General features: G+C 36.6%; 2 protein-coding genes across 7 annotated transcripts in view; both read right to left on the reverse strand.

The window, feature by feature from the left end:
- Positions 1-941: 941 nt before the first annotated feature.
- On the reverse strand, positions 942-7,308 carry asb4 (ankyrin repeat and SOCS box containing 4). Of its 2 annotated transcripts, XM_082187100.1 has the most exons (5): positions 6,079-7,308; positions 5,152-5,451; positions 3,873-4,360; positions 3,656-3,769; positions 942-2,620 (listed from the first exon to the last, which is right to left on the reverse strand). In XM_082187100.1, the coding sequence occupies exons 1-5, from the start codon at positions 6,296-6,298 to the stop codon at positions 2,432-2,434; spliced, it is 1,311 nt and encodes a 436-aa protein (XP_082043226.1). In that variant the 5' UTR covers positions 6,299-7,308; the 3' UTR covers positions 942-2,431. The 2 variants fall into 2 exon arrangements, with proteins under 2 accessions (XP_082043226.1, XP_082043227.1); XM_082187101.1 differs by lacking the exon at positions 3,656-3,769.
- Positions 7,309-7,743: 435 nt separating this feature from the next.
- Positions 7,744-24,870, reverse strand: part of ppp1r9a (protein phosphatase 1, regulatory subunit 9A) — a 66,218-nt gene continuing 49,091 nt past the window's right edge. For 2 of the 5 annotated variants that reach the window (XM_082187038.1, XM_082187039.1), the window contains exons 10-21: positions 23,427-23,523; positions 21,525-21,672; positions 18,878-18,930; positions 17,761-17,815; positions 17,496-17,547; positions 16,967-17,026; positions 16,310-16,358; positions 15,702-15,746; positions 14,258-14,377; positions 12,263-12,286; positions 11,831-12,013; positions 7,744-10,854 (exon numbers count right to left, since the gene is read on the reverse strand). In XM_082187038.1, the coding sequence (XP_082043164.1) occupies positions 10,660-10,854; positions 11,831-12,013; positions 12,263-12,286; positions 14,258-14,377; positions 15,702-15,746; positions 16,310-16,358; positions 16,967-17,026; positions 17,496-17,547; positions 17,761-17,815; positions 18,878-18,930; positions 21,525-21,672; positions 23,427-23,523 (1,081 nt within the window). In that variant the 3' untranslated portion in view covers positions 7,744-10,659. The remainder of the gene's footprint in view (positions 10,855-11,830; positions 12,014-12,262; positions 12,287-14,257; positions 14,378-15,701; positions 15,747-16,309; positions 16,359-16,966; positions 17,027-17,495; positions 17,548-17,760; positions 17,816-18,877; positions 18,931-21,524; positions 21,673-23,426; positions 23,524-24,870) is intronic. The other 3 variants (XM_082187041.1, XM_082187040.1, XM_082187042.1) reach the window with 3 other exon arrangements.

Genomic DNA, 24,870 nt, shown 5'->3' on the forward strand with positions numbered 1-24,870 from the left:
TGATTTACCCTAAACTTGCACAAAAGTAAGTAAGTTCGGGCCCAGTAATCACAGCACTCATCCTTAATACCTCCATTAGTGCTGACTAGAATGAAAAGCCCATCTCCCCTTATCATAAATAGTTACCAAGTGCTGAGGCCAATGACTCGAGGTCACTGATGTCCACAAACCTCCAATGTCACTGATTAAAAGCCTGAATCCTGTATTAGCGGATTTCCACAGAAAGCCATGAGCTCGTTTATTAAATATTATGGCTAGTAACAAGCAGCTATAGAGATGGTCGTCGGTCATTTTTCACGTAAACTCACATCGTATAGCGAGGGCTTAGATTAATTTCAGTGACTCGATTCTTTTGAATCCGTTCACCAAAAAGATTCTTTCGAGTTTATTCATGAATCACGTCTGGTTCCATAATTACGCCAGTAGATGGCGAAACGAGTCTTTTGTATATTGTTATGAGTTGAGTGAGTCATGTAAACCGAGTCGAGCATTAAGACAGATAAAAACATGTAGGACCTTCTTAAAAAACGTAATTAATGTTATAGCCTATAATAGACAATACACTGTAATCGCTGCACGGAATTGAACGAGAGTGATTCGTTCAGCTAAAAGTTAGTTAAAAACTCAGGTAGGGATCGACGCCGGGGATGGCTGTAACATTTTTGACCTTTTTGTCTATATTTTGGAGTACTTTTAAGCCAGTGTGTTCAAAAGGTGATTCAAACTGGTAACAAGTGTCTGCTATCAAATAACGTAGCTATTATCTTTGCAACTCAAACAGAAAATGCATGGTTTAGTTTCAAACACGAGGAGTTAAATGTTACAATTTACCCCATAGTCTGGGTTAGTAACATACCCTGGGGTGAGATGTAACATTATGAGATCCACCGTGACCGGGGTGATATGTAACATAATGAAATAAGGATTTTGACAAAACAAAATGCAATTTGAAAGCTTTTTATTCAACACTGACTTTTCAATATAACTGATGTATGTGCTGTGTGTGTCACTCTCAGTCATAGTAATTGACCATTATAAATTTAACTTGAACCCAAACATTGTTTGTGTGTAAGCATGTTTGTTACGGTCAGTCATAGTATTGGCCATAATGAAATTGAACATTGTGTGTGTGTGTGTGTGTGTGTGTGTGTGTGTGTTTGTTACTCTCAGTCAGTCATAGTAATTGACCATAATACATTTTATTGAACACTTGAACATTGTGTTTGTGTAAGCACGTTTGTTCCTGTCAGTCATAGTATTGGCCATAATACAATTTAAATTGAACATTGTGTGTGTGTGTGTGTGTAAGGTGTTAGCATTAGGTTGTAACGTTTCATTGTTGTTACAACTAACCCCGAGTCATGTAGCCATGAACTAGCTCACCTTACAGCTAACAGGCTAAACATTAGCACTAACAACTTGCATGAAAAATATCTACACAGACACACAATAAACATCATTTAAATTTGATGAGTTTAACTATAAAGCAGAAATTCCCAGAACAAAAATAAACAAAGTAAAAAAAGTTAACTTTCATTCCTCAGAATAGTTTTTTCTACTCGAACATCTGCTAATCGACTAAACTGAGCATGTGCGAAGTGATTTAGGGAATTTGTAACTCTGATTGGACAGATTGGAATATTTACAACTGACCCGTGTTACAACCATCCCCATTCTCCCCCTATTAATATATTAAACATTTGTTGTTCTTGGGTTGATAAAATATTATAATCTCTATTATGTCTTGAGGCTCTTAGGAACAAAGAGTTTAAAACGGTAGTCCACAAAATTCCGATTTTTTTAATCCGATCATTTTAACTTGTCAAAAAGAAAGACCTTTAAACCCCCTTTATAGCTTAAATTAATTGAGGCCCCTCTAAAGAGGATCCATGACTATTGTGTCAGCTCTCATTATTCAGGGTTAAAGCCTGATAAGCACTTCAGTTTTTCCTTTGACCAAAGGACTAATGGCTTAGACATCTCATCATATTCAGCTGTTATCTGTAATGTGCTGTTGGCGTACTCCATGACATTATCCTCTTATGCTAAATATGGCTTTCCATTGTTCATTTCCCCCTCAAAAATGATCTTCAGTCTTAGCAGACAAGCTTAAAACTTGACTTTCATTATAGCGCAGATAGACATGAGGCTTATGGATGTGCGGAATGCCCAATAACTTTTGAAAGTGTCGTAATTAATAGTGTAAATATATTAAATATGATTAGCATTCATATAAATATTAAATTTTCATATTAAATAAATCAGAACAATTATTGGTAAAGGATCAAATGATGTAAATGAAACATCTAATGTCGCCAACACTAGTTTGGAATTATGTGGAATGTCTGACAAGCAAACGTGATGTATGGAGGATTTATGTAAAAGATGGCGACTCTTCAGCAGTCATATGTCTGTAATGCAGAATATGATGTCAGTATATGATTCCAACAGGCTCCAGAAGAATGTATTTCTTCACTGATGAAGGAAGAATGAGTCGCTGGACACCCAATTCACAGCGATTCGACAATGCGGCACGTATCGCACATCTGGCCAGATGCTGTAGAGTCCGTGGACTGTTGGTGCAGACGGCAAACAGAGAGTCATAGAAATTCCTGTGCCGCTAAATGAAGAAGAAAAGATACGGGTGAAAAAGCAACACTTCATTAATGGACTTCTTGAATAAATAGCTTACTTCATTGTGTGCTGCATTCAAGGCTTGCAGGGCAACAACATACAACAGAGAAATTATTCTTTACATCTTTTTTTTTAGCATGTAACCTCATAAAAATAAAATAAAATAAAAAGTGTATATATAGATATATATTTTCCTGTAAATTCTTGCTTATCGGGCTTATGCTACTCTGAATAATGCCTGAACTTCGTATTTTGAGCACTCCTTGCGTTGTTTTTTTGCCTCTTCACGATGACTTGCTTAATTTAGTCCCAATTTGTAAGTCGCTTTGGACAAAAGCGTCTGCTAAATGACTAAATGTAAATGTAAAATGTCAAGTCTGAATATTTAGTTTGAAATGCATAAGAAAATAACATGCCCTACAACTGGAAGACACTTTGCAAAAAAAAAAGTATTTGTCTAATTTTCAAGTAAAAACATCACAAAATATTGTTTTCTTTACACAGCCCAATATATATTTGGGATCAATAATATTTTTAATGTTTTCGAAATAGGTCTCTTATGCTCACCAAGGCTGCATTTATTTGATCAAAAATACTTTAAAACAGTAATATTGTGAAATATTATTGCAATTTAAAATAATGTTTTCTATTATACTAAAATGTAATTCATTTCTCTGATGTCAAAGCTGAATTTTCAGCATCATTACTCCAGTCTTCAGTGTCACATGATCCTTCCGAAATCATTCTAATATGATGATTTGATGCTCAAGAAACATTTCTAAATATTTTGTAAACAAGATTCCAAAAATTACCCCCCAAAAAACCCTTTTCCAACAGCTTATTTTTGCACTAATTTAAAAAAAAAATAATAATAAAATAATAAATAAAAATATTATTTAAAATAATATTTTAAAATAATAATAAAATTAATACATTTTATGATATTTAATAATACAAAATAAAAAAACATTATTAAATAATAATTCCATTATTTGCAGTGTATAAAAAGTTAGTTTCTGACCTCATATATAGCTTCAGGAATGGCAGCTCTCCATTTTTTAGTGTACTTGATATGTTCATAAGAATTGACCATCACCTCCACTGCCCTGGGGTATTCATGACACGACTGCAACACCTACTTACCAACCAAGAACAACAATACGGTAATACTTTAAGTGCCAACAGCTTCCAGCTGACCATAAAAATATACCAAAAATAATAACGGGTGAGTGATGTACCTTGTGAAACTGTGGCGGATACACTCGGGCTGCTCCATAGTTCAGCAGCAGCTGATAGCAGCGTTCAGGAATGGCCCACGGCCTGATCTGCGTCACCTTCAGAAGATACTGTATAGCTGCGCATCCATTGACATCCATAGTGTTCGTCTCGGCACCGGCCTCCAGGAACATCTGGATAAGCACATGGTCATAATTCCAGCACGCTTTGTGCAACGCCGTCTTCTTGTCTTCCTCATATTTATGTAAGTTATCATTGTGGTCCAACAGGATCCGGCAGACAAGATGGTGGTCTGAGCTGTAGGTTCGCTCACGAATGTCCATGGCCCAGAATGCAGCGGTGATCAGAGGCGTCTCCATGTAGCCGTTGACTGCATTAATGTCAGCTCCTTCAGCAATATATAAAGCCACCAGTTCAGGGATACCGAAGCGGGCCGCTGTGTGCAGAGGGGTGTCTTGGTTCTCCTCACTGGGCATGTTGATATTTGCTCCTGAAGTCAGATTAGAAGTGGTTTGTGTCCACACAATGAAAGTCAGTGGGGTCCAGTGTTGTTTTGGACCCCATTGACTTTAATTATATGGACAAACACAGTTAAAATCTTTGTGTTCCGCAGAACAGAAGTCATACAGGTTTGGAAAGACATGAGGATGAGTAAATAATGACAGATTCTTCTTTTTAGATGAACTAAGCAGTGTTATTTTAGTATCATTGAGATACTATTATAGTTTTTATTATTTTTAAATTAATTTTTATTTGCATATCTTCATTTTAACTACAAGTTTTAGTAATTTTGTTGTGTTTTTGTCAATTTTTTTTAAACAATATAGCTTTTATTCATTTTTATTTCAGTACAGTACATTTGAAGGCTTAAGCCCCAGACTAGAATGCATGTTTGAGCTGTTTTAACTGAAAGCAACTTGCACTGACAAATCTTAAAATATGTCAGTGCCATTGTTTTGTCTTAAGATGCACATCAATAATGTTTGTTTAAGACGTTTGTAAAAGCTACTTGAATGTCCTAATTGAACTAAGGTTTAATCCTGGCTTAATCTAAACTTTGTCTGTGAAACCAGGCCTAAATTAAACTAAATTAAATAGAAAAATATTGCCTTGGGATTTAGCTGAAATAAAATAAGTTTTTATTTATTATTATTATTATTATTATATGTATTTTATTTTTATTTCAGGTAACACTTTTTTTTTTTTACAAGCAACAAAAAGGTATTTTTTGTTGTTGTCATAATTTTAGATGTGTAATCATAACTTTTCAAATGTACGGACCTTTGAGAATAAGATGTTTGGCACAGTCGAAAGACTCTGATGTAATGCAGTGGTGTAAAGGTGTGTGTCCACTGAGGGACATGCTGTTGATCCGTGCGCCCCAGTCCAGCAGAAGTTCCACACAGTCAGCATTAGACACCGTACAGGCCACATGTAGAGGGGTCTTCCCATTAGGTTTCCTGTTGACCGCTGCCCCGTTCTGCAGAAGGACTACGGCACTTTTCAAAGCGTTGTACATGATACACACGTGAAGACCCATCGCCCAGGATGTCTCCAATTTATAACCCGGTAGCCAATAACCTAGTGTGTTCACATATTTCATATTAAAATAGTACACATGGGGCAGGGAATATCCTTTTAAAAAGCAGCTTGCTAATTGGTTGCAGGCGGTATTAGGGGGCGGGGCATTTTCATTCTAGAGAGCATCTGATTAGACAAAAACTTGTGTAGTGCATGATGAGTCATCAATATTTTTTGTTTGATTTCCCAGAAGACAAAATCATACAAAAAAAAAGTGAACTTTTAGCAGTATACAACCTTACAGTTGGCCTCAAAGCTAACACACAAAACCTAAAGGCCATTAAACTCCTTAATTTTGATTTGAGGGGATGTTGTGATGACAAACTAATTTAGTACAAAAAGCTTTTGATACATAAAAAACACCTGTATAATTATACAACTGAACAAGTGCTATTAAAAAAAAGGTTTTAGATTAAATATATAGCATATCACACTGCAGGACACCGTTTATGTTCAAGTAGCCTACCCTTATTCAGCGTGCTTTACTGAGGGTGATTTCATAGCCGATCTGTATTTTGTGTTATTGGTAGTCTGGCTCCACCCTGTGGCTGGATAACTAATTGCAGTCATGCAGTGCAATGATTTCTCTGGTAAAAGAGCGACTGTTGTGTTGTCATCATGAATTACCTTTCTTATACGAGGCAAGGATCATTTCGCGGTCCTCCACGTCTAACACAGCGTCTATGTCGATGCTGGTGGTGCGAAGGATTTTAGAAACCTCCGCTGCGTCGTCACGCATGAGCGCTTCTAGAAAGCGTGCCTTTAAAAGATTCGCTGCTTCCCGCCGCGACAAATCCTCCCAGTCATCTTCCTCAGCTAAACCGAGAACTGCTCGAGGCCTGCTCATATCTCACACATACACACCGATGAATACTCAAGAAACACTTTTTCTGTAAATGTACGTGATTCCCAAAAGCTCTGTGAATTCGGTGAGCGTAGTGTAACACAATCGGTGGAGCCAGTCACAGTCTGACTATTAATAGCCTGAGGGGAAGAGGTCAATGCATAGCATACTAAACCGGGAAAACAACAAGTCTACATTTACAAAAAATATATAATTATTGTAGCCTACCTACCATGATATCCGCCACAATATAATTGTTACTACACTCAAATATCGACTGCATGACAGAAATATTCTAAATATTTCCATTACTAAAAGCAAACGTCTTCCTCTTTGCTTTCACAATTTGTAAATCCCTCCTTGTTCTAGCTTGTTTAGACGGTTTTTTAAACGTTGTTTAGCTATCTAGCACTTCTGTTATGCCTCCTTAAAATGAATTGCTCATTTGTAAGTCTGCTAAATGAGTAAACGTAATGTTTGCAGAAGAAGAGGCCATACTGATTTACTATTATCAGGCTATTACAGTTAGGCCTACAACGATTGTACTATATTATTTTGGGCAAAACCATGATTACAAAAGACAAACGTTAACCAAAAGTTAACCAAGGTCACACATATTGGTCTTGCAAAACCCTACCTTGTCAAAACTGTGATAGGATAACTATTGGATAGATGAAATAGGGGAATTATAGTCTTAAAGTTGCATTTATGAAAATAAACACCATACAGCTGACATAAGATGTTCAGTATTGTTTCCACAAGTCAGTCATGTTCAGATGTGCTAACAATAACAGTTTCTTAAGTACTAAATCAATACACTAGAATTTTTCAAGGTTTGTGTAACAAGGCCTTTTCTGTGTTAAGTGTTTTCATATTAAGATAGGACATTTGGGGCAGGAAATATCCTTTAAAAAAAGCAGCTTTCTAATTGGTTGCAGGTGGTATTAGGGGGCGGAGCATTCTTATTCTAGAGAGCATATGATTAGACAAAAATCTGTGTAGTGCATGATGAGTCATCAATGTTTTTTGTTTGTTTTCCTGGAAGACAAAATCTTACAAAAAAATATTTTAGCAGTATACAACATTATTGGTGACCTCAAAGCTAACACACAGGGACTAAAGGCCATTAAACTCCTGACTGTGATTTCAGGGGATGCTGTGACAAATTGATAGATTAATTTGAGGTCATACAAATCACATGTATAATAATTCAAAAACTGGACACGAACTGCTTGCACATGAACAACTTTGAGACACGTTTGGAATGATCTTATTACTCATACAAGTTCAGAACCAATTTGCCAAAATGTAATTTTGTAATGTTTCAACATCCACACCCGAATCAAACTTCTTACACATGAACAACTCGAGACACTTTGGAATGATCTTTCATTGTAGTTCTCTGACCAAACGTGTCATTTGAAGTGTATTTACAGTCCAACATGACAAACTTTCACAAGGCTTTTAATTTTTCATGAACAAAAAAAAGATAAAATTGAGTATTTTGGAAAGAATGGGTAGGCTATGGCACATTAAGGTCCCTCATGCGGGTATGACAAAAGAAAATACACAGGTTAACGCTCTTTTCTCAGGCGTTGCGTGCAGCCCTGACTGAATCTGCTTTATGGTGGAAACAACAAAATAACCCACGAAAGAGAACCACATTTCTGTCCTCAAATCAGTACATGATTATCCTTGCACACAGACATATTCAAACAGACAGACCCGTTCTTCGGTCTCCTCATGGAAGTTTAAAAAAGCTATTGCTTTAACTTTCACATAGGAAAAGTCAGTATATCGTAAATGGATAGGCAGGTTAGATGTGGATCTACAGCAGGTTATTTTCCAGTTAGAAAGGATTTCACAATGTTAAGACGAGCATTTAAAGATATTTTCACAAGAGCATTGTGAGATAATGAAGAAACTAATTATCTGACTTTTTGATTACAATGCAAAACTGTTTTTTTTTTTTTTGCTTCATAAATAAAGAACGTGAACTGATTTACAAACATTTCTTTGATTGGGAACAAAAATAAATAGACTATGACAGACTTCAAATTATTAGAGATAAATAATTCAGTAAGTAACAATGAATATAATCTTACATGGAGTCCCATTTGAGTGCTTATAATAAATCCACAGTGTCATCAGGCACTGCCTATTAATGCTCTCTGTACAGTGCCCAAGTACCACTGAAGCTGCCTTCGTGTTGCTATGGAAATAACCAGTAATGTAAACATGAACATCATCATCACAGATGGGAGAACAGCATGTTTATGTGATATGGACAGATAAAACTGGGCAGTGAAAGGAACGCGGGGTTAATACTGTACGACTCGTCAAAGCTGAATCTAAAATGTAGGCTACTGTGTTTTGTATACTTGCAATGGATACATAAGGGAAATGTGTTGCATAAATTTAAAAATACAACCCAGGATAAATTGATAGAGGCTATGTTGGTTACTCTATGCAGTAAATTACATTATAAAAGACTTATTTACCACGTCACGGTGCTCTCTGTGTGAGTGTGACAAATACTGATAAAAACACAATGGGATCAAACTGAATAAAGTCTATACTGATAACATGCACTACCATTCAAAAGTTTATTCCTGTGATCAAAGCTGAATGTTCAGCAATATTACTCCAGTCTTCGCTGTCAGAAATCATTCTAATATACTGATTCTAAAACACTTATTATTATGATCAATGTTTAAAACAGTATAAATGTCTTTACTGTCACTTTTGGTCAATTTAATGCATCCTTGCAAGTATTAAAAAAAGTATTATTAACCCTAAACTTTTGAATGGTAGTGACCAGGGCTTGACATTAACTTTTTTGCTCACCAGCCATTGTGTTTAGTGGTTTTCCAAAGTTACATCCACCGCATTTTCACTGGCCACAATTGCGACATTGATACCAAGGTTGAAAAACTGCCATATAGATACTTTAAATATTATCTCATAACTTGGCAGCAGGAATATTAGGCTGCTGTCACTTTAATACCTGACACACGATACTGTTACACATGCGTTTTCTTTCTCAACTGTTTACTTTCACTTAAGACATAACTAACTGTGTTTATGTGAACATTCTCCAAGACCGGCAGCTGGTTTCGTGTATCTATTCTGCGGGGAAATTAGCATTTCAGTATCGATATGCATCGAAAAATCTATATTTTTGACAACATACATTGCACTTAGTTAGACTACAATTGAAAAATGTATATATTATATAAAAAAATTCAACCCGGCAAGCAAAGTGACACGCCACTGCTGAAATACACCCGCATTTGGCAGGTTGGCGGGGGTTAATGTCAAGCCCTGGTAAGTGTCTATAGATACAGGTCTGTTTTAAGTGCACATTTGTCATCTGCTCTACTGGATGCCGGTAAAAGAGACGTGCGTTCACACAATCGTGATCCGGACTGTAACCTCAAACCATAAACCATAAAGCACTTCAAAAGGCAGCACTTGGGTCTAACTGAGAATCTACCTCACAGAGATGGAGAGGACTGAAGCAGGTCGCTGTGGAACAGAAGCAGCAGAGGGGCTTTTTCTTGCTTTTTTTTCTTTTAGAGTACAAATCTCGCATCTTTGGAGGATTCCTTTAGTATCGCATTGCCACCACGTGACTTCCAAAGACCATTGGAGGTGTCAAGCACGGAGAAGAACGTACACGTCAGTCGTATTCGACTTGAATACTGGCAGGTCGTTGAAGGAGATCCGAACAGTAGGTTCAAAGCATACAGTGAAATATCCACAACGAGGGTCCGTGATATCCCATTTTCCGGAATGGCTTTCTTCTCATCACAGTAAGGTTTGCGTCAGACTGTAGTGGTTCTTTTGAGCAGCACTCAAACTCGAGTCTGAGATGAAGAGACACTCCACAGCAACACTGTCCATCACTATGACCTGTGCTTTGTCGTATTAAAAACGTTCCGATTTCCTTGAACAAACTATCCTCGGTTTGATAGAAAAATGGCACGTTAGACATATTCATATTTAGGTTTTCTGCATTTGTACATTGTCTAAAGGTGCTTGTAGTTATTAACTGCCGTGGATAGTTATGAGCTGATATGCTCTGGTTAACATATACATATTCTCCATATGCAAATAAATAGATATTAATCAGACATAAAACACAGGAAACCAAAAAGCAGTGATCATTCTGCTAAAACAAGACAAAAACCTGAATATTGTTCAGTAAAAATAAAATCCATATCTGGACATTTTGGTTTCAATTCATCCAATGGGCAGCTCAATAGCAATAAGCCCCATTTGCAATGAACTTCGAGTCTCTTGAATTGCTGAACTCATCTGTACTTATAATGGTGAGATAGTAGTGAGGGTTAAAAGTACTGTCATTCAGTAGCGCCCTCTCCTGGTCTGGAGGAGTTGCTATTTTTCTGGACTTGTTTCTGAACCTGCTCCAGTTCCTTCTTGCGCTGTTTCTCCATTTTCTCTCTGTTTCTGCGAGCTTTTTCCATCAGCAACTTCAGATCCTTCAGCTTTTTCTTAATCAGAGCCCGATCCTGAGAGGATTCTACGCCCAGCGCCTGCCAAAAACACAGGCAAACACACTTACGAGATGTTCAGACGGGTCTTAAGAAACTATGCTAATCTCTTAAAGATAACTTTCTCATCACTGGGAAAGCAGATGGGACATGAATTATTCTAGACATTTTAGCAAATGGCTGGAAGCAGATTTACCTTAAACATAAACATCTATTGCACACATTTAATGGACTTCATTATTTACAAAAACTATAAAAAATAAAATTGAACAAAATGATTCAAAGCTTTTGTTGTCGATAATCTTAAAAATTTAGATATGATTAAATGAGTAGATAATCATGCAATGCATAATATAAAAAATCTAAATATTTATTTAATTTAGTAATATACAAACATTTTATATAACTCTAAATGTGCATTAATAAATAAAATGCTGTTGAATTGTAGGGGAAAATATCATGCCAGAATAAGTTTTAAATTTACCATCAGCATGTAGTGTGATCAAGATTATTTATATTTGCCATTTTATATTCATAAGTACTAATGTAGTAAGACAGTGATCTTAAAAGACCAATTTCAATGTACACCTTATAGATGATGCATACTATATTCTATATTCAGATGAACCCAGAAGATAAATGCAATGCGCTGTTTCTAAATAAATGCATCTCTTGCCTCATAACCCTTAACCATATAGCGCATAATTGTGTTCATATTCTGAGCTCATCTGCTCGCCGGTGTATATTATGCATCATCAATAAGGTGTATGCTGAATTTAATCACTGTTTTAGTACATTAATGCACTTCAAGAGTTGTTTTTAGTGATTTAAATACTACAGCAGGTGCTGTATATGGATCTAAAATATTTTGTTAACATATTTTTGTTTTTCTTCTTTTAAAGAGGTCTAAATATTCGTGGCTTGATAATTGACAGTTCTATGGATGTTTTGCCCTCCAGTTCACGTGGCTGAAAACTATGAATAGAGACTAAATGATCCCAACAAATTCATTCCTCACCTTGAGTGCTGTGCTGTCCAGCTTCAGTAACTGCTCTCCATCCACATTCTTGGCAGTAAAAAGAGAGACATATTGTTCCAGGTTCAGACCCATGAGCCAACATGACACCTGTTGACATGTCCATTCAGTCACACTGCGGTTCTGCCACTGATACGGCTTCGGAGGCGGACCGTCATCTAGAATCTGACACACACACACACACACTGACTTATGGCACCGGCTGCACAAAGTAATTTATGTGAATTGGCTTCCATGAATTTTACATACTTTTTTAGAAAGCACTGTTAATATACTTTGAGGAAACAAATGGAGTCCAAGAAAAAAAGAGAAAATTATTGTTTGGGCCACAAATGACCTGCAATGAATGCCAGAACTAGACTAAATATAAGTGTTTTAAGTGGGAAGAAGAGCCATGCTGGGACTCAAACTCACCTCATCTTCAATCATATCCACACTCTAATAAATGCAGCATAAATAACAAGAGAAACACTCATATATAGTATACGCTTTGCAGGCAGAACATTTTAGCATGCAAGTGATTCTTTAGGGTGTGTTCACACTTGGCAGGTTTGGTTTGAATAAAACAAACTCTGGTGTGATTGCACTGTTAGTGCGGTTCATTTGAATAAGCGTGAACGCTGCCATCCGAATTGTTTTCAAACGAACTCTGGCGCGGTTCGACTGAAATATGAACGCAACACGAACCACAGACTTCTAAACGAACCAAAACAGGATGTGATGTCACGAGATTCAACCCTAAAAAGGTCACAGTCTATAGTCGCGATGCTGTACATTACAGTTCAGTATGTGTCTCCCTGCAGCAGATCTTCATTTGTTAGTGTAACGAAGGAATTCCTGCCGTTGTTTTGACTCCTTTACACATTTTATAAGATATTCATGAGTTTTAGCTGGTAAAAATACCATCATATGTACGCACTAGACATGTGCCGGTATTCGGTAATGCAATAAATCGCGGTAATGAATATGCACGATATTGATATCGCGGGCACTTCAAAATACCGTGAAAAATAATAGATCTGAATTTGGATTTTTAGAATGCGCGTTAGCTTATTTTCCATCAACCGCTTAAACAAACACTGCGTATATGCTGCGCGATTCGAGCGCCAAACACGTGCGCATGCACTCTGATGTAAACAATCCTCCACATGCTTAAGCATGCGCGCGCAGTGCGCAGTCTAGTCTAATGTAAACAATCCAAGCATGATGGAGAAGCAGCATGGCGGAAAGAGGAACGCCGCCGACGATTTATCCATATACAGTCTATGGATTTATCCCACTTCTAAAAGCAGGGCTGCCAACTCGACGCATTCAGCGAGAGACGCGCGCCTTTCTCACGCAGAGAAAAATCGCGGAGCAAAGAGGACACGGAGACCGACAGACAAGACAGAGCAGGATACTTTTGATATGAAACAAATTCTCATCTCTCAGATTCTGTCCATTTTATTACGAAATTCAGACATTAAATACTGTATTGTCGCTTGTAAATGTGACGTGACATGACAGATCACTGTAGTGCCTCAGTTCCAGTAAACATTTACCTCAGGAAAGCCATTTAACGACCAGCACGTTAGTTGACCAAAACAAATAGTATTTTGCTGAATATGTGCACTTTATTATATTTTATCACTTGTGTCATCATAACATAATGGTTATTTTAATGAAAACCACATTATATTTGATTTAATTTGTTATTTTTTAACCTGTAATAATACCAGCTGATAGGGCTCTCTGTATGGTTAGGCTACTTACAGCATTATGTGAGATTTATAATTTTTTTCATGAGGAAAAAAATAACATGTGGGCTATCTACTGTAACCTTCCTAATATTTATCCAAAATGAGTCAATATTGAATCAAGATTGAAATCACTTAAGTTTTGAATTGAAATCATGAAAATTGTGTTAAGCAATAATACAAACCAGCCTTCCAGTCATTGTACCATGTAAACATTGTAACATGTTGTCACTAAACTTAATAAAATTCTGTTTAGTTACCAAATGTTTTGACAATCACAATTACACCTATTGTGATGCAAGTTTTTTTATTCTGCATCCCCCCCAATCCATCCATTTATCTTGTGCAATTAAAATATTGTGATAATACCGTATACCGTGATAAAAGCTCAATCAATTAATCGCAGCATGAAAATGTGATACCGGCACATGCCTAGTACGCACATACAATGAGCGCATTCAGTCCAGCGCACAGCATTGGTTTTAGATGCAAAATATGTTGTAAAAACAGTTTTTTCTTTCTTTAGGTCCAGTGTTAAAAATGCCAGTGTGAACGCTAAGCAAACCAGGACTAAATGTATCATTTTCAGACCAAAATAACCAAGGGAACCAAACTAAAAGTGAGAACACACCATAACTCCGTTTTTTCGTCAGGTTAAATGTACAAACATCACCTCATCCGAGGAGAGCGTGAGTGTTCTCGATCGGCCGGACAGCTTAACATCGGTCAGGACAGCACTGATCTCTGTGGAGCTCGTGCTGCTGAGGCTGAGGTCATCAGAGACACCAGGACCCTGAACACACACACACACAGATACACCTGTAAGACAACACTGTTATCTGATTGACACGTTTACCCTTTTACCATGTTGATTGGCATGAATTGTTTCTCAATTACTTGCGAGGTAATTATGCAGTTATTATTTTGCCTTCATTCTGATTGTTTTATTGATTGTGACAAAGGATCATCAGTGTACTGTAATTAATGTTGATTGACAGTTAAACCAATTAAGTCTCTTAAAATTATTGTAACAACCCAACAAAATGCTTTGATACAGTCACTCAAATGATGATCGGGATAATTTGTTACTGAGTAAATGATTTGCATTTTTTAAAAGAGTCCTATTATGCTTTTTTAACATTTGCAACTTTCTTTAGTGTGTAATGTTGCTGTTTGAGCATGAAAAAGGTCTACACAGTTACAAAGCACAAAGTCACTTCAAAGTGAGTTATTCTCTATATCAGTGTCACTGTTTCTGAACTCCCTGAAACGCCTCTATTGCAGTCTTGAGTTTTCTTCCGGGAACGAACACGTCACAATATTCCTCATTTAAATAATTCCCGCCCAAGGCATACGCAGAATAAAGGGGCGGGGCCTGGTTGACTTGCGGTTATGGTAAGGGGCGGGACATTTCCGAAACACATTCTAAGCGGTTGACCAATCACAACACTCTGATCCAGCTGACCAATCAGAGCACATTGTGCTTTTCAGGAGGAGGGGCTTCATAGAGACAGGAACTAAATAGAGTTACTGACAGAATGGGAAGAGAGGAGCTGCAACAATGTAAAAATAATGTGTTTTTGAACATTCAAGTGTGAAAACCTATTCTAGTAGACCCCAAAAACAAAATCAAGACTTTGAATGCATTCTTTAAATGAACGTCTCTAACAAGATGCAGTCTCTAACATCTCAAAGCCTGATTATGAAAATTCTCTGAATATTTTGGACTATTCACTATTCGGCATAGAGTTGATTCATTCAAAGCTAATTTAACGCCTAGACTCAGCATTGGTAGCTGGCCATAGTTTTTCTGTCCTTCAGACATTTGCACAAAGCATTAATGCAAGATTTCATTTATCCCAAGATCACAGCCTGAGCAAGGTCACTTTTTGTGAGATTATTAGAAGAAGAAAACATTAAAAGAAAAACATGAGAGTCAGAATGCATGAAAGCTGAATTAAATTCCCCAATTTCAGGTCCAAAACAGTCCATTTTAAATGTGTGAATCTCTATAATAATTAAGAAAAAAAAACCAGTAATGTGGAACTATGTCAAAAACATTTTTTTTTTTAATCTGATTAAACTTGGATCTGAACAAACAAGACGTGATACAGTACCACGTAATATGAATAGGAGAAGAAGCGTGGCCAGGAAAGAGATTTCTGTTCAATGGAAATGTAACAAACCAGAGGGAGATTATGTCACTAAACAAGCAGTAGGCATTCATATTTAAAACAACGGATTGCAGTTTCATATAAACCAGCTATCAATAAAAACAAATACACTACATATATATACATATATATATATATATATATACACACACACACACACACACACTACCGCTCAAAAGTTGGGGTTGATAAGATCTGTTAAATGTTTTTGAAAGAAGCCTCTTCTGCTCACCAAGGCCATTTGATCAAAAATACAGTAAAAACGGTAATATTGAGAAATATATATATATATATTTTTTTTTTTACTATATTATAAAATGTAATTTATTCCTGTGATCCTCATCTCTCCAGTCTTCAGTGTCACATGATCCTTCAGAAATTATTCTGATATGCTTTTGTAATATTATAAATGTCTGTACAGTCACTTTAACCACTTTGAAGAATTGAATACCTCTTTGATGACCTCTGAATTTTAAATGTGTGTATATATATACATATATATACAGTATATGTGCGTGTGTGTGTGAGTGTCTGTGTGACTTTTCTCTCACCTTGCTCTTGCATCTTTCAGGACTGTTCTCTGCTGAAGGCCCTGTGGAGCTAAAGATAAGTTACTGGTTATTGAAGCTGTAACACTGTGGGATACGACCCTTCTGAATATATTCTCAGAGGAAATAAAAACCTTCATTTAGCCGTGCTTCTGCTGAGCAATTCTTAATCATTGATTAAGCAATTCTTTGAATCAGTGAAGATTCATTCAAATGAGAAATGTGTGTGTACGTTCTGCAGTCTGGCACAGTGTGTATGCTCAGAAAATAAAAAAATAAAAAAATAGCTTGCACATTAAATCCAAGCGGAAAAGCCAAAAGGTGCATTAAAAAGTGCTCAGTGAAAGAGGTGACAAAGTTTTTTTTTAGTTCCTTCTTCATCAGTCTCCAAGGACACTTGGGAACATTTTGACCTCTTAAAATAGGCTAGATTTTGTTCAATAAAATTCCCCTTGGATGGAGTGTGGAAGCTCTTTTCTTCATCTTGCAGTCCAGAAGACCTCAGTTTTAAGGCACACCTGGGAACGTACTTCACATTCATTAGACTTAAACTACAATGCATTTATTCTGGCACTGCTATGAAAATGATCTCTGAAATCCTTTCATAATCAGGTAGGCTGCGTGAACTCACTTATATAAGGTATGTGAGGCTCTATTTACCTTTTACCAGGAGATCCTTTTAGATTCTGCTCTTTCCCGTTGCGTTTCCTCAGAGAAGATCTGAAAACATTACCAGAAGCTTGTTACATTTTCCAACATGAGACATTAGAAATATATATATTTTTAAAGAAATTAATACTTTTTTTTCAGCAAGGATGCATTCAATTGATCAAAAGTGACAGTACAGCCATTTATAATGTGATATTTTTTTATTTTTGTTGATTTATTTTTATTGAACTTTAAGCAGCACAACATTGATGATAATAATAATGAATGTTGCTTGAGCAGCAATGGAGTAAATTCAGCTTTGCATCACGGGAATAAAATTACATTTTAAAATATATTAAAACAGAAAACAGTTTTATTGACAGTAATAATATTTATTATAACAGTAATAATATTTCATAGCATTAACGTTTTACTGAATTTTTGACCAAATAAAAGCAGCCTTGCGTTCATTCTGGCAATTACATAAAGCTATACTGTATATTTCTTCACATTTACAAATGAACAATTAGCACCAACGTACCCCAAGTCTAGTATTTTTTTGCCAGGTTTCTCATCTTGACCGCCTGAAGAGCCTGTGGAAAAATCATGCATTGAGAGAAAATCAGCATTCAACAAGATACAACATTTACTGTACAGATGCAATCTTCATTACTTCAGCTGTTCCTCTTGTTACATTATCATATCATTTGGGACTTCTTTCTTTATTGTGTCTCTCAGGCCGTAAGCATAATTCATTAGGTTTGTAATTGAGCCCTAATCAGGTATTAATGGTTTGGTGCGTTTACCCTCATTATCAGCCTCTGTGGCACCAGACACTCTGGAGGATTGAGACCCAGAGCCCTACAGACAGAAACCAGAGAGAGAGAGAGAGAGAGAGGGGGTTAACATACAAGAAAGAAAGCTCTTTGCAACAATAAGCTGTTTCCTGACAGTTTTTCTGACCCAACAGCACTTCCTTCTGTTTCTCTGCAGAGGCGTTTAAGGTTATTACCGACACCTACAACAGTGAGACACAGTGTGACTTCTGAGTCCGGGAGAGAACACCATGTAACCAATGTTTTCTCAGGTAACCTGAAAAACTCTTCAGTAACAAAAATGTGTAATTTGATATCACCATACAAGAATGACAATGTGTACAAATAACATGTTATAGCTTTCCCCCTATTTTGTGATCCAATCTCACATAAGAACTACTGTCGGAAAAGAGAACTATTACTTTCAATTCAATTACTTTTGACCATAAATGTGGCCAACCATCCAACAGAAATGCATTCAATGGTGAAGAGGACCTATTATGCCCTTTTACAAAGCCTTTATTTGTAATATTTGTAATGTTCACATATTTGACATTGTTGCAGATCCTCTCTTCCCAGTCTGTCACTAATGTTTTATTGATTTATTTACTTTCTCTATGAAGCCCCTCCTTCTGAAAAGCAGAGTGTGCTCTGATTGGTCAGCTGGACCAGTGAGTTGTGATTGGTCAACCGCTTCGAGCGTGTTTCGGAAATGTCACGCCCCTTACCATAACGGTGAGTTTCAAAACACTACTAACTACTGTAACTCAACCAGTCCCCCTTTTATAGTTCAAGACTACATTTCAGGGAGTTCAGAAACAGTGACACTGATATAGAGAATAACTCACTTTGGAGTGACTGTGCTTAACTGCAGACCTTTTTCATGTTCAGACAGCAACATTACACACTAAAGAAAGGTGAAAATATAAAAAAAAGCATAATAGGCCCTCTTTAATGGAGTATTCTGTAACCATAGAAACCTGACACATTCTACACATACTCATGAATTGTTAAATATGAGCTTAGAATTGACTTTCACTCTTTATCAGTGCATCTGGATTAAATGCCTGAATGAGAGGTGTTTGGTGTGTGTGAAAGTGAGTCTCACCCTCTCGTCTCTCTCAGTGTGAGTTCCACTGGCTCCTGTCAGCTCGTCCAGTTCTACCACACAAAACAGATCCATACAATTACATAATACAATATGATACACAGAACAGCAACAAAGTAGAAAAACAGAACATTTCAACTTTCATTTTTCTAGTTACAGTGATTTACCATGAACTTTTGCATGAGATGGTCATAGAATGTACACTACCATTCAAAGGTTTGGGGTCAATAAGATTTAAAAATATATCTATTTTTAAAGAAATGAATACTTTTATTCAGAAAAGATGCATTCAATTGATCAAAAGAGACGTTTATAATGTTACATAAGATTTCAATATTAAATAAATGCTGTTCATTTGAATTGTCTACTAAAAATATTAAGCAGCACAACTTTTTTCAAAATTGATAATAATAATAAGAAGAAGAAATGTTACTTGGGCAGCAAATCAGAATATTAGAATGAAGGATCGTGCGACACTGAAGACTGGAGTAATGATGCAAAAAAATTCAGCACAGGAAAAAATTACATTTTAAAATATATTAAAATACAAAACAGTTTGTGGTAATATTTCACAATATTGCTGTTTTTGCTATATTTTGATCAATTAATTACAGCTTGGTGAGTATAAGAGACTTCTTTCAAAAACTTCTTGAAAAAATCTTAATGACCCTAAACTTTTGAATGGTAGTGTACATGAAATCATATCATTATTTGTGTGTTGTTTGTTCAAGCAGACTGTGTTTATCTATTATGATTTCGTTGAAAATCAGATTCAATTTTATAATTTATAATGTTTTTATAATGTTTTTTAAGAACTGAAGAAGCTTTAAGCAAAAAAGGACACAAAACTCGGATGCCGCAATCAAATATCAGGTATTTTGGCTGATGGAAACACATAATCCTACAACAGACTACTGGCTAGTTTATGTTGGATTGTCCTGTAGTGCCATATGCTGTTTATGGATATTTGAAATGAAATGGGCTCTTGTTGGAAACGGGTCTGAGAGGTTTCCTGCAGAAGTAAACTGAAGCGTCCCTGCGGCAGCACTTCCTCATAATCTGCCCCATTCAGTCACAATGCATCTAATCAGCTTTCCAGCGCTGTCCGCTCTTATCCCAGTGATCACAGAGGACTCAGAATAGGCAGATTTGAAGGGCCAGTGCACCCATTACAATTGAGTGTGTGAGGTGTGAAGCATCAAGCGCCTGAGATGAACAGTGCTGCTTTAACTTCATTAACAAATCTCAGTTGTGTGCAGATGCAAGGTCAGAGTTCAAAGTGAGAGAGAGCGGGGGGGCCACAGAGCAAAGTGAGATACTGTTAGATAACAGGCAGAAAGTGGTCGCCGTGTATAATTTGACACATATGAGACTATGAGGGACAGTGTGTCCATGAATATTGTTCGTTAAGCTTTCTGTATTGAAAAATACAGTAACACATTTTTCCATTAATTATTATTGAATTATTCTTCAAATATTTATTACTTCTGTCATGCTTAATTAGATTCTTTATTGGAATCGATGGTTTCATGGTGTTAAGAATCCGGTTTCATGTTGCCCTGTCTTGAGTTTAAAGGACTCTTCATTTGAAGTGTATTCTTGTTCCTATTGTTCTAGTGTTTTACTTCCTGTGTTTAGTTGCTGTTTGCCTTTTGTTTCCGTCGCAATGGTTACACTCATTAGTTTCCATAGTGATTCATTGTTCACACCTGTTCCTTGTTTCCTGCCCTTGTTATATTGTGTTACAGTTGAAAAAGGTTCTTCAGATTATTACAATATTTTTTACACTAAGAATTTTTTTTCTTTTAAGAACTGTTCACTGAAAGGTTCTTTGGGGAACAAAAATTGGTTCTTCTTCTATGGTATCACTGCAAAAAACCCTTTTGGAAACGCAATAGTGTATAATACAAAAAAAAAAAAAAAAAAATTAAAATGATAAAGTCATAATAACTATTATCATCATCAGCATCATCATGCAAAATGATAAATATTGGAATGGAAAAATAAATATAAATATATTAAATATAAATGGAAAAAATATTTCATAATAATTATAAAGAATTAGTACAATGATGACAGCGGCGGACATGTCAACTTCCCAGAAATATTTATTTTATGTCAAGTATTCCTTTTTTTTTTTTTACATGTTGTTCTGTTTATTTGAGGGATAATAATAACTAAAATCAAAGCAAGATTTACTATATCATATCATCATTAACACAGTGGTTTTAACTAAAAGCCATGGAAACTTGGCTACTGGGTGAATTTCATACAATGACGTATTTCCACTCTGTAGCAGCTGAAACCCTTCTCCTTTCCTCCCATCTTTCTGATAAGCACAGCATTGCTTGAGACTGATAAGGAAATCTGTCCTGTGTATTAATTGTTTCCTCTCACATTATGATGAGGCCCATCTGTTACCTGCATGGTGCTTCACCTACACTATATAGGCTATTAGGCCTGATAGTTTATAGGCTATTAATAGTTCAAATAAATGACCTGCTAATGTGTGTCCTGCTATGCGAGTGTGTTTAAATGAGGTCTGGTTTGAGGACACTTGTCAAACATAATTTAGGTAATTAATGTGTGTGTGTGTGTGTGTGTGTGTGTGTGTGTGTGTGTGTGTGTGTGTGTGTTTGTGACTCACCCGCTCCAGTGACACTTGTCCTTGGACACTGTAAGGCTGTCAGTCTCTCAGTCAGCTGGGCTCGGCTCTCAGCGCTGTTGTTGTTATTGTTTATCTGGATGCCATTTTGCTTCATCAGTTGCATCAGCTCTGACTCCAGGGTAACAATCTATACAAAAGCACACATGTTTTTTATACACAATAGATATGGAATATATAGAAGACTCTTCTGCTCACCAAGGCTGCATTTATTTGATTAAAATAAGTAGGTAATCAAGTAACATGTAATTGCTATTGAAGTTAGAAACATGTGTACCAATGTCGTATGTAACTTTAGAGACGGTCCCTAAATGTGTGAATATTGGAATATCCAGTGTCAAGCCAACTTTATGCCAGTATTTCACTGGGAATCGCTCAGCGTGAAACTTTGCGCGTTACGTTCATATTCTGAGTCCGCTTGCCTGTTCCTATATCTGGTATAGCCTACATCCCCAATAAGGTGTGAGTTTGGTGTTTTATATCACTGTATTAGTCCATTAAGCGTTAAGTGTCCTGACGGCAGGGGAATCCTGGAGAATGAGGTATTGAGGGAATCCTCAGTTGTGCAGCAGCCCTTCGATATAAAGTTAAGAAAACGAAACAACCGAGAGAAATATATGTCTACTACCTCAGATTTAACATTTTATCTGTACATCAGCATCGGGGAATAACATTATAATCTCATTCACCGTGGAGAAAGCTGCTTACATATGCAAAACTAACTGTGAAGACTTAAATTTAAACACAGCTTTTGTGTCTTTATCAGTTTTTTCACATATCTATATATATATATACTGGCCATTTCTGTAAACCCATTTTTATGAATGAATGACACTATCACCTGTTGCTCTATCTATAGTCTTCTTCGTCAACTTGCGCCTCCTGTTGGTGAGGTCGACTAACAGCTATGGAGATTATCAATCGGCAGTCTACTAATATTCCTGCCGTTCCCGGATGTCAAATGTTGAATTTTCTGTCGAATTTGAACCACTGAATTTGTGGAAGCGAATTTATAAAGCGAAATAAAATGGACCGAAAATTGCCTGTCGAATATTATAGGTTGTATTTTTAAACAGAATGAATATTTTGAAAGTGAAATCTGGAAGGTGAATATGGATTATTGCCTTTTTAATAAAGGAAATGTGTGTGAAATGTTTTGAATTGAAATATTCACAGCTTAAATATACAACTATGTTGAATTTCAGCCCATAAAAATGCAAGCCCTGAAAATACAATGCATTAAAATGCAAGCAGGGTTAATGCAATGCATATTTTTTTAAGTAGTGCAATTCAACAAGCTTTTTTGTTTCAAAAACATTTGTCATTATTTTACTTCCATACAATGCTTTTATCACTTGTTTCTGCTCATGTTTTGCCTATGCTTCGAACCTCAGATTCAGTACTCATTCAGTTGTTGCGTAATAGCGTCCCCTACCGAATAACAGTAAAAACATGGAAAGCCGGAAATGACAGGGAAGCGTTGTCTCAAATGACGGAAAATTCCATCAATGGTGGGGAAAGAGTTAATTGTGCATGCAAATAGCACTGTTTTTTGACACATCCACTTTCACTTTCACCAGATCACTTATCACTACTGGGCTTTACATCGCCTAATTAGCATTCATAAGATAAACTGACAAGGTCTGTAATGTTCTCCTACGCTCGTTTCGTACTAATTTCCAGCAATACAATAAATACTGTAATATATCTTTTCCATATGGGCTCACAATCTGACTAATGAAAAGGGACTTTGGGTGATTTCACAGTCTGAGACAGTTGCCATGAAATGCAGTGAAGTGCACTGACATGTGTGTGTGTGTGTGTGTGTGTGTGTGTGTGTGTGTGTGTGTGTGTGTGTGTGTGTGTGTGTGTGTAGATAATTACCCTCACTTGAAGACTCTGGATTTCAGCCAAATGAGCCTTTTCCGCCTCCTCCAGCCTCTTCTTCTCCGTATCCTCCCTCTGTGCAAACTCCATCTCTCTGAAAGCAAGCACAGAGAGATAATGTTTCTGCTCATATATGGGCTGAGATGGGTTCATGTGGACCTATTAGTCTATTTTGAAGGGCTTTGAGAGCAGAGAGCCTCATTATCAAGCAAATAACGAAACAACAAATCCATCAAACTACTGTCAGCCGGAAGACTTCTCGTTCAGCGCCGTCTCATGACTGCTTACTCAGGCTTGTCGGCATAGACAGACAGCGCCTCTGAATTTAACTATAGTGATAATGCCTGAAGAGAAATCACAATTAAAGGCAGTCAGGCTCCAGAGGAGAGGAGTTGTGATAGAAATGACCACAGAGATCAGCTCACACACACCGCTGCTCACACTTTCCATTAGTGCGGTTTGAGAAATGCGCACTGTGTGATTCTCTCAGTAGACATCACAACCTTCAGCCACACAGACATTATGAAACTGTCTGTGTGACATTATAATCTCAAAGTTTTTCATTTATAACCTAAGCTGGATTTAAGCACACAACCTGCCCTGTTGAAAAGACTAGTGGATGATGGTCAAGCTTCTAGCTTCAAGTTTCGCCAGAAAGACCATGCTATTCGATCAGCTACGTCAGCATAGACCTGGTCCAGCTTGAAAATTGTATTTACAGACATTGCATAAAAATGGCTACAAACCATTCTTGTCACCAAGGCTCAGTCTGAGCCGAAACATAGTGAGCTGCCAATGTACAGCAACACAAACACACTCCTGACAGAGAGGCTGCATAATTATGCTGACTTCTTTTGTTTAAATCCTACAGACAACATTGCATGTATCATTTGTGAAGAAGCCAATCCCATAATGCACTGCAAACAGCGCTAAATACATCCAAGATTGTGGGCGAAGTGAGATAAATTCATTAATTACCTAATTATTTAGAAAAAACACTTCAATCTAATTAAAAATGTACCATTCCACCTAATATTTGTACGTGCTGTTTATTTTTTTAAACAAAGTATAATGCTATTAGCTTAACAACATGCTAATGACAAGGTCAACAGTGAGTTGAGTCTTCTTATATACACTACCGTTTTTTTGGATCAGTGAGATTAATACTTCTATTCAGCAAGGATGCATTACAGTTTTTCTCAGTCGCTTTGGTGCATTTCTCACATCACTATTTACATTTGCACAACAGTTAATGCAGTTTTCAAAACAATTAGTACAAACTGCAAAACCTAGTTGATAACCTGCAAAAGCGTGTCACTTGCTCAAAATGGAGATAGCTCATTCCTCAAAAGCAAGTATTCATGTCAATGAAAGTGTCAGTGTCATCAAGATGAAAAGTCCTGACACCATTGTTTATGAACAAGATAGTCAAATGGCTTTG

The sequence above is a fragment of the Leuciscus leuciscus genome (assembly GCF_965113295.1).
Source record: "Leuciscus leuciscus genome assembly, chromosome: 12".
In the NCBI taxonomy this organism is placed as follows: Eukaryota; Metazoa; Chordata; class Actinopteri; order Cypriniformes; family Leuciscidae; genus Leuciscus; species Leuciscus leuciscus.

Coding starts and splice junctions, on each gene's coding strand:
- asb4 (XM_082187100.1), bottom strand. CDS start 6,298: ATGAGCAGGCCTCGAGCAGTTCTCGGTTTAGCTGAGGAAGATGACTGG. Junction 5,452..6,078: donor CCTTGCCTCGTATAAGAAAG/GTAATTCATGAT, acceptor TGAACACACTAG/GTTATTGGCTACCGGGTTAT. Junction 3,770..3,872: donor ATCCGCCACAGTTTCACAAG/GTACATCACTCA, acceptor GTTGGTAAGTAG/GTGTTGCAGTCGTGTCATGA.